Below are 9,583 nucleotides of genomic sequence, written 5' to 3'. Positions count from 1 at the left end.
TTCTGGGCCACACTGGTCCAACCACTTCTTCTCATTCACTTGTTTATTCAGCAGATGTTTATCACTGTCAAGCACCACGGGATAGCCCCGAACAAGATGTAGTTTCTACCTTTATGGAGCTTATGATCTAGTGGGAAAAACAGACAATTAAACAAGCAGTTAAAATACAGGGGTGAGTGCCAGAAAGATGGTTAGGGATTAGCCGCTGAAGGAGGGCTGGGGCTGGGAAGAATGTTCCAAGATCCAAGAACAGCTGTGCAAAGGCCTGGAGGAGGAAGAGGCATTGGGAAGAGGCAGAGACTTGATCATGTCGGCTTTTGGGTCACGTTGAGGAGAGTGGGGCTGGGTCCCGACAGCGTGGGGAGCCATAGAAGGGTTTTGAACAGGAGAGGGACACAAACATATTTTACAGGCTGGTTTGGTAGACTGCTTCTGGAAAGTAAGAGCTGGTACCTACACACCCACATGAGCCTCCTGGAAGGTGGGGAGGGCTCCAGTGTGATTTGAATTCCCAGAAGTGAATCTGTTTGGAGCTGATCCCACACACATTCCTGGGCCTGGTCCAAGACTTTGTGAGTAGGCTCTCTGCCCTTGAATGAGTTTCTAACAAGTGCCCACTGTGATTCTCATGGGCAGACAGGTGTGGGAACGCTTAGCTTAGGTGACTGTCCACACAGGTCTCCTCTAGAAATGCTCATTTGTCTGTTTCCCACAGACGGGCCAAATGAGGCCTTGGCGAGGTCACTTGACCTCTCTGAGATTGTCTTCTCACCTGTAAAACTGGGACCTGGGTGAGGTTTGAACTAGACGCTGCTCAGAGCAATCCTATAAAGTGGTTATTGTTAATTTACAGATGAGGTAACTGTGGTTTGGAGAGGTTAAACAACTTACCTCAAATCACAAGGCAGGGAAGTGGCCGAATCCAAATTTAACCCTCTTTTTATGGGTCTAAGACTTTTCTCAGAAGCTGGGCGGGGTTTCCCAGGATCATGAAGTATATGGGAGTGGGCACAAAGGAACAGGTCAGCGTCTGCAACTCTGTGCTTGGCTTGCTAGCGACGTGATGTCTAACGTCTCCTTGGGTGGGGCTGATGTGGGAAGCGTTTGGTTGCTAGCGCATGGGCAGTTGTGCTGAGCTGCATGGACAAGCGAAAGATTAGATCCAGTCCTTGTGCTTGAGTTGCTCTCGGTCTGGCCATAGCAGAATGTTCTGGCACAAAGGGAGGCCTGCTCTCCTGAGGGGCAGAGGAGATGAGAGGAGGGAGCCTCTAGCAACCAGGGTGGCTTAGTCTGTTCTCTGCTGCTGTAACAGAATACCATAGCCTGGGGAATTTATAATGAACAGATATCTATTGGCTTACAGTTCCACAGGCTGGGAAGTCCAATATCAAGGTGCCAGCATCTTTCGAGGGCCTTCTTGCTGCAAAACCCCATGGCAGAATGTGAGAGCAAGAAGGGGCTGAACTTGATCTTTATATGGGCACCAGTCCCACCCATGAGTGTGGAGCCCTCATGGCCTAATCACCTCTTAAAGGTCCCAGCTCTTGATACTGTTAACAATGGAAATTAAATTTCAGCATGAATTTTGGGGACAAACATTCAAACCATAGCACAGGGGGTCTGGGGAAGCTTGCTACCTTGTGAACTGGGGGAAATGGGGTCTTGTTGGATGTACTCGCGTTTTACAGTCAAGGAAGAGAAGGGAGAACATTCATTTCAGGCAAAGGGACCCGCTTAGGCAAAGGCATGGAAGAACACATGTGTTGGGGATGACGGGAAGAGCATAGGCTGGAGAGGGGAGACAGGACAGGGCTGTGCAGGGCGCAGAGGAGATATGGGCAGAAGGGACCCACAGAGGTTGGGGGGGCCCTAAGGTGAAGATTTCATGGTTTTATTTAAGTTTTTGAAAGACCCCTTGGCCAATAGAATGGAAACGGACTGGAGGGGGCAACGGGAAGGCAGGGAGACCATTGAGGGAGCTGCCAAAGTTGTGCAGGTAAGAGATAATGATGTCGACTTTGACTTACATTTAGGGGGCATAGACGCCATTAGCTGGATCTGGGGAATATTGCAAAGATGGGGAGGCCTTGAAGATGTCACTCAGGGTTTTGGCTTAATAAATGAGTAGTGCTGGAAGTGGGCATTAGAGAAGAAGGAATAAATTTGGGGAATACTTCACATGTCAATAAACATTTACTGAACACTTAGGAGGTGCCAAATACTATGCCAAGCACTTTATACACATTTAGGTGATTTAATACTCACAGCAAACCTAGGGGGCGGGTACTATTACTGTCTTTTTATAAACAAAGAGTGTAAATAGCTTTTCTGAGATTAGCAGACAGCAGAGTCAGGATTTGAACCCATGGCTATCTAACTTCTTAGTCTATGCTCTGGAGTCCCATCAGTTCTGCCTGAGGGAACAGCCAGCCATTACTCAAGAAGCAGCTCAAGGGCTGGTTCCTCCAGGGAGTCTTCCCTGAATCTTCCTGGCTAGGCTGAAGCTCCTCCTCTGTGCTGCTTGTGCATACTCCTGTCACCACGTTTCACACTCTGTGGACATTCTGTAGACCCATCTGCTGACGGCAGGGATGGCCCCGGTCATTTTGCATCCCCAAGGTCTACTAGCACATGTCGACTGGGTGACCAAATGCCAGTTATTCTAGGCAAATTGTGTTCCCCTTTCCTCTCTGCATAGTCAACTAGTGAACAAGTTGTGCTAATACTGATCTAAATATTTCTTTATACTGTTGGGGCTCAGAAAGTGATACCCCAAAGACGGGCACTTTGACATGCTGAGAGGTCTTAGACACTGCGTCAGAATCAAGGTCCCTCTAACCTTGTCTTGTCCCCCGCCTTCCCCCAAGTGCAGGGAGGGACTCTCTCTCTGTAATTTCCTCACCTGACCAAGAAAGCTTCTTTCCACTAGAAACACAATTGCCTTCCTCCCGCCCCGCCCTGAAATCTCATCTATCTCAGCAAAGAAGACAGAGGACTGCAACTACACCTGGATGGATATTTCACTAGATGATACCTGCCTCTCGGGCTCATTCATATTCCAAAGAGAATCATTTACAAGTTAATTTCTATTTCTTCTCCCTAATAATCATTTGCTGCCCCTCACAAAAATTGTCTATGTTCCTCATCTCCCCTCTCCCCAATGAAAAAAGGGTATATACGCTTCTGTACTCCACTAAGTTACTGGGTAATCAGTCTCCTGTGTCCCCCTGCCCCCACCCTGTGCTATGCACATTAAAATAAAATTTTGTATGTCTCTTCTCCTATTAATCTGCCTTCTGTCCGTTGATTTTCAGTGAACCTTCAGAGGGCAAAAGGGGAGTTTTCCCTTGGTCCCTACAATAATGTTCCTTTTTCTCCATCTTCACTGGCAGAGCTTAGCTTTGGGTTCTTAGATATGGGGGTGACTCTGAAGCTGGAAAAAGGAGCCAGAGCTACTTTGGTAAAGAAAAGTGGAAAGGGCACTCTAGGTAGGTGAAAAAGGCACTGAGGTGTGCAACAGTTTGGTCTGCTGGGTTTAGTGTGTGCTACTAAAAGAAAGATGCCAGGCTGAGATTAGTGGAATGAGGGTGGGAAGGCAGGGCCCTGTGGGGGCATTAAGAAGCTTGGGCTTTGGCTTTTTTTCTGTATGTGATAAAATTGATGTCTGGGCCAGGCACAGTGGCTCACACCTGTGATCCTAGCACTTTGGAGGGCCGAGGCAGGAGGCTGGCATGAAGCCAGGAGTTTGAGGTTGCCGTGAGCTATGATGACGCCACTGCATTGCCCAAGTGACAGAGTGAGACCGTGTCTCAAATAATTAAAATACAATGAAAATAAAGTAAAATAAAGCGTACACAGTACAGTGGGGACGCAGAGTAGGGAGCAAATACTTGTACCTGAGGAGTCATGTAAGTCTTAGATTTTACTATATTTCAATTATTCGTAGACTAACAATAGTTAGCATCCATTTCCCTGCTCGCTGTGTGCCTGGCACAGTACTTTACATGCATTATCATCTAACATCCCTGAGAAATGGGTGTTATTACCTCCACACAGAAGAGCGAAGGGAGGCTCCTGCAGGTTAATAATGTTCCCAAGCTCACACAGCTAGAAAGCTAGCTGGATATCCCAACAGGTCTTAAAGCACTAGATTAGACTCTGCTAAGGAGAATTTCAGAGGTCAGTGATCGTGACTTTTGTTTTCGTATGCCCAGACCTAGGTCTTAGAAGGTGCCTAATAAAAGTCAGTTGAGGCCAGGCCTGGTGGCTCACTCCTGTAATCCTAGCACTTTGGGAGGCCCAGGCCAGAGGGCCACTTGAGGCCAGGAGTTGGAGACCAGCCTGAACACCATAGTGAGACTCCGTCTCTACCAAAAAAAAAATAGCCGGGGGTGGTGGCACGCACCTTTGGTCTCAGCTACTGGGGAGGCTGAGGCAGGAGGATCACTTGAGCCCAGGAGTTTGAGGTTGCAGTGAGCTATGAGTGCATCACTGCACTCTAGCCCTGAGAACCTGCTCAAAAAAAAGAAAAAAGTCAGTTAAATAAATGATTGGATGATCTTTCACTTTCTCCACGCAAAAAACACGTGGCCACGTTACTGGGAAACCTCCCGGCCACTAGGGGGCGCTGTGCCCATCTCAGCGCGGCGGGGAGCGTTGCGGACGCCTAGCTTCCTGCCGTCTTGTGGCTGGAGCTCAGCCAATCCCTGAGCTCTGAGAGGTCTCGCAGCCCGTGGGCGGGGTCACAGGCGAGGCCCCGCGGGCCGCTGGGAGCGGAGTCCTCCGTGCTCCCGGCAAGCGGGCGGAGAGCTGGGGGCCGGGCCGAGGAGTGCGGGCTTAGCCGCAGGTGAGCACGTGGTCCCGGCGGGCAGTTCCTTTTCCCAGAGCGGCTGCCAGGCCTCTAGTTCTATGGCGATGGCCCCAGGCCATAACCTCTGAGTCAGGGGAGGGTGATTGCTAGGCCAGGCCCCAGGGCTCCTTCTCTTCCCGGTGCTCCGACGGCGAGCATCCGGAGCTTCTCGGTCTCGGGCACCTCAGTGAGGACGGACATTGACGAGGCCATGAGTGCGGTGGGATAAGGGGAGGGGAGGGGAGCCCAGAAGAGGAGAATGGTAGCTGTTTGGACCCTGTCGTCACTTGCGCTCCCATCCCCTGACTGGGCTCGAGTGACTGTCAGGCTTAATTTTTCCACCTTCCTAGGCCTCCTCTGTCCTTGTCAACAGTTGCTGAATTTGGGACTACGGCTTCCGGTCTCTTTGGGCCTGGGGCCCCGGTACAAGGGCAGGTTTCCCGGCAACCCAGTTGACCTTTAACGGATGCTTTGGCAGACTCCCTCCATGCCGGGCTGGAAATTGCGTCACAGTCTTTGCGATACACTTTTACCCTTTTCATTATGATAACCCTGGGGATGACTTGATGGAGTATCTAGCTTTCTGTAATCAGCAAAGGCATCTGCTGTGTACCTGCCACCTTCTGAGGAAGAGTGGATGGATGACTGTTGTGGTTTTACACTAGTGAGTTGCTTAAACTGTTTCCATTCCTTCAACAAACTTTTTTTGAGCACTTTGTGCCAGCCAGGGTGGGAGGGGTGGGGGGATGGATAGGGTACCATGGGGCCAGACAAACATGGTCTTTGCCCTCTTGGAGCTTAAAGTGTTTTGAGAAATGCAGACAAGTGGGGTAAACCAGCACAGTGCCTGACACAGAGCAAGTGGTTATAAGTATTGGACCAATGAATGAATTGACTTATTTGGAAAAGATCAGAGTATGAGCAGGATGGCAGAGAGACCTGGCGCTGTGTGAGAGAGAGAATATTAGTTGTGGACTCGTGCTTGATATGTTTTAAGACAAATTGGAAATCCGAATGGAGAGTTGCTGTTTAGGAAAAGCATTTACTTATAAAAAGAGAACTTGATTAAAAGGTGGGAAATAAAATGAAGAAATATTAGGTTTGAGATTCTTCAGGGGTGCCTCTTTTAATGACTAGTACATCTTATAATTTCACAAATTCCTGAGTATAATCTCAGAGTTTGCTAAAAGGAAAACTAGGTAATGAAATGCCAAATTTATGGGAAAAAACTGTAGGAAGCGCTTCCTAAGTCCAGGAAGTGGACAGAAACCATACATCTATCTGTGATGTATTTCCACTCGAAAGAGCACAGGTTTTGAAGTTGGAGAGGCTTGGGTTCAAATTCAGTGGCTCTGTCACTTCTAGTGAGCTTGAGCAAGTTAACATAATGTCTTTGAGCCTTTGTGGTCTTAGACAAAAATCTAGGCTAATAATTCCTACATCATGGAGGTGTTGTGAGGGTCAGATGATGGCTGGCATGTAAATTGTCCAGCATAGTGCCTTGTGTTGAGACAAAGGACCAGGAGCTGCTGCAGTTTTATTTTTCTCAGGATGGTCCATTATAGTCTTAGGTCCACAGAACACAGGATTCTTCCAAAGGGAATTGGAACCAAAGAGAGGGAGAGAGTCGTCTTATCCTTGGTGAGGTTTCAATTGTTTACTTTAGACCAGAGATAGCAGTGTTGGAGAAATACCTGTAGGAGCATAAACAGAAAGATCTTGTAGTTGAGACTTTTGGGCAAGTTATTAATAATTAACCCTCTGATAATGCCATGTGTCTCATGAGGATTAGAGGAGATAGTGTATATAAAGTGCTTAGTCCAAGGCCTAGCACTCAATAAGTGCTCAATAAATGGTAGCTATCATTGTGATAATTGTGAATGATCTTTGATAATTGTTAATGGTAGTAATCATTTGGGACTAAATGACCATTACAGTAACCCAGTTTGTGTGTTTTTACATTGTTTTGGTATTGTCCTACTTCATTTCAGAAGGCCCTGGAGCAGTTCTCCTTTTTTTTCCTGCCATGGCTTGTATAGTGGTTTTTACGGAGAATTTTCAAGTTCTAGGGTATCTAGAGTATATATAATGGTTTGTGATATTTTCAGGAGCTTATTATGCAAATGTAGGGATATTGGTTCGGTTGACAATAGTATATTTTGGAAGTGGTTTGGTCAGCAGATTTGTCGAGTATAGGTTTGACTCATTGTTAGAAAAGCCAAGTTCAGAATAGGATAAAACCATTACCTATTTATCTGTCTAAAAACCAGAATGGTTAGGTAATGGATTATGGATTTGGCTATTTAAATATGCTTCTTATACTTTACAAGAGGAGAAGGAGATTATTGTGGAGCCAGGAGATTCACAGTGGGGTTGTATGTGTTGGGGAAAGGGTGCTTGGCTGTGCTTATGGAGAAATTTCATAGAAGTCTATCCGGTAAGGCTCAGAGGTCCCCTTGTGAGGAATACTGCTATACATGGGTGCACAACTGTCAAAGAGGATAGTACATAGAGATCCTTTACCCCTTGTTTAACAAGTGAATCTTTCAAAATTTCCTAGATGGTTTCAGGGACCCACCTCTTGCATAAATCAAGGTATGCTCTTGCATTGCTCTGCATAGGGTGGATGTTTAGGAAGTTGTGCCATGCTGCCTGGTAAGTGCAGAGCCCTGGTGGGTTGTCCATATCTGCTGGGGGAGGGGATGCCGGGTTCTCCCTAATACTGCCTTGTGCTCTTCTGCAGATGTCATGTGGCCAGTGTTTTGGACCGTGGTGCGTACCTATGCTCCCTATGTCACATTCCCTGTGGCCTTTGTGGTTGGGGCTGTGGGCTACCACCTGGAATGGTTTATCAGGGGAAAGGATCCCCAGCCTGTGGAGGAGGAAAAGAGCATCTCAGAGCGCCGGGAGGATCGGAAGCTGGATGAGCTGCTAGGCAAGGACCACACCCAGGTGGTGAGCCTTAAGGACAAGCTGGAATTTGCCCCTAAAGCTGTCCTGAACAGAAACCGACCGGAGAAGAATTAATGGAGGACACAGGGCCCTATGGTCCTACTGTGGGCCATGACTGGTCCTGGCACCCTGTCGACTCAGCTGCAGAACCCACATCCGATTTGCTTTGTTGCTTATTCTGGCCCATCCCCCACCATACAGCTACACACATACTGGCTACTCCTTGATGGTCAGGCAGACACAGCAGCAGCTGAGGGGCCAGTGAAGAGGAAGGCTCTTGAGGGTTCTGGCCAGAAGGCTGCATCTGTTGCGTGGTGGCCACAGCTGCTCAGGCATCCCAACTTATGGGTGTACTTCCAAGAGGAGTGTTATGAAATGAACATTGGCTGCCAGTCTCCATGGAGAGGCATTGTGGCCTCAAGTGGGAATGGCCGGGATTGGGTGTTGCTTTTCAGAGGGATATATACATGTCCAGTTTCATTTTGCACTGGGAAGAATTCAGAAATCTACACGGCTCCCTTCACGAGTTCGCCCTATCCTTTGTGCTCGTTCTTCCTGAAATTCTGTCTTGTCAGCTCAGGAATGGGATTCCCTGGGGAAGGAAAGCATTTCTCTGTTCTGGGAAGCCCAGGCTGCTCACTTTGGGGCAGGGAGAAACATGTGCCTGGTGAATTTGCTTGAAAACAATCACCATCTTCCACCTCCCATCACTGTATAATGCAGAACTTGATTAAAGTTGTGTTTGAGAACCATATTGATTGAATCCTGTTTTCCAGATGGTATTTGGGGTCTCCTTAGGACTTAGGCAAGTGCAGGCATTTCGGGGCAGGATAACATTGGTGTTTAAGGACTCTGGGAGCGGGCTGGAAACTGTTTTACTAGCTTGGTTGCACTGAATCTTGGAGGCAGAGGTTCCCAAGAGTATGATAACAAGAGGCTGTAGCACCTTCAGGTCTATTAGTAAACTGGAATAGACCACACATAAACACATGCTTTTCCCTATAAAAGTAATATATGCACATTAAAGAAAATTTGGTAGGGATTAAAAAAAGGTCACATATGCTTCCAGCTCTTTAATACAACCAACTGTTAACATTTTATTGTCTTTCACTAATTCTCTACATAGGTTTTAAAGATGGTTATCATTACTGTACATTTAATTATGTTTTTACATATAATCATTTTCCACTTTATCACATGCTCATCATAATTGTTACTAGTAGCTACATAATTGCCCATCAAGTGGGAATATAGCATACATTTATTTTTAACAATTTCTCTATTGCTAGAGCTTTGAATTGTTTCTGGTTGTTCACTAGTTTAAATACTGCAGTGAACGTTATATAAAGCTTTTCCTGCATTTTGGATGAAATGGGATGAGCAGTTTTGAGGGTCTCCATGCATAATACCAAATGTCTTTCCTAAAGGGCTCTAGGAGTTTATACTGAGTGTTGCCACTGCACGTGTTGCTGGTGAGGCTGTAAGGGGAGTGAGAGCAGAGGGCAGGAAGATGCATAAGAATCTGTTGCCTGGTGAAGCTGACTGATGTTTAGCCTAAGAGAGCGAAGGGAAGTCATGAGCATTTGATGAATAAAACTGCCTTTAAAAAGGGGAGGGCATTGGCCCCGCTTATCAGGATCTCTCCCCTGAGGCCTGATGGTGTAAACTGGTGGGTGAAGGCAGAATTCCTGAACAGGTAGAGATGCCAGCTGAGGAGTGGGAGGTGCTGGGAGGACCTGGAAGGTGGTGGCCAGAGAGCAGAGAGCAGGTCGAGTCAATGGC

General features: G+C 47.3%; 1 protein-coding gene across 1 annotated transcript; it reads left to right on the top strand.

The window, feature by feature from the left end:
* The first annotated feature begins 4,732 nt into the window (after positions 1 to 4,732).
* Positions 4,733 to 8,553, top strand: SMIM12 (small integral membrane protein 12). Its single transcript, XM_012642240.1, has 2 exons — positions 4,733 to 4,846; positions 7,593 to 8,553. The coding sequence occupies exon 2, from the start codon at positions 7,598 to 7,600 to the stop codon at positions 7,874 to 7,876; it is 279 nt and encodes a 92-aa protein (XP_012497694.1). The 5' UTR covers positions 4,733 to 4,846; positions 7,593 to 7,597; the 3' UTR covers positions 7,877 to 8,553.
* Positions 8,554 to 9,583: the final 1,030 nt, after the last annotated feature.

This window comes from Propithecus coquereli, unplaced genomic scaffold (genome assembly GCF_000956105.1).
Source record: "Propithecus coquereli isolate 6110/MARCELLA unplaced genomic scaffold, Pcoq_1.0 Scaffold178, whole genome shotgun sequence".
NCBI lineage: Eukaryota > Metazoa > Chordata > Mammalia > Primates > Indriidae > Propithecus > Propithecus coquereli.
The sequence above is the reverse complement of the archived record's forward strand: the minus strand, read 5'-3'. Positions and strand labels throughout refer to the sequence as shown.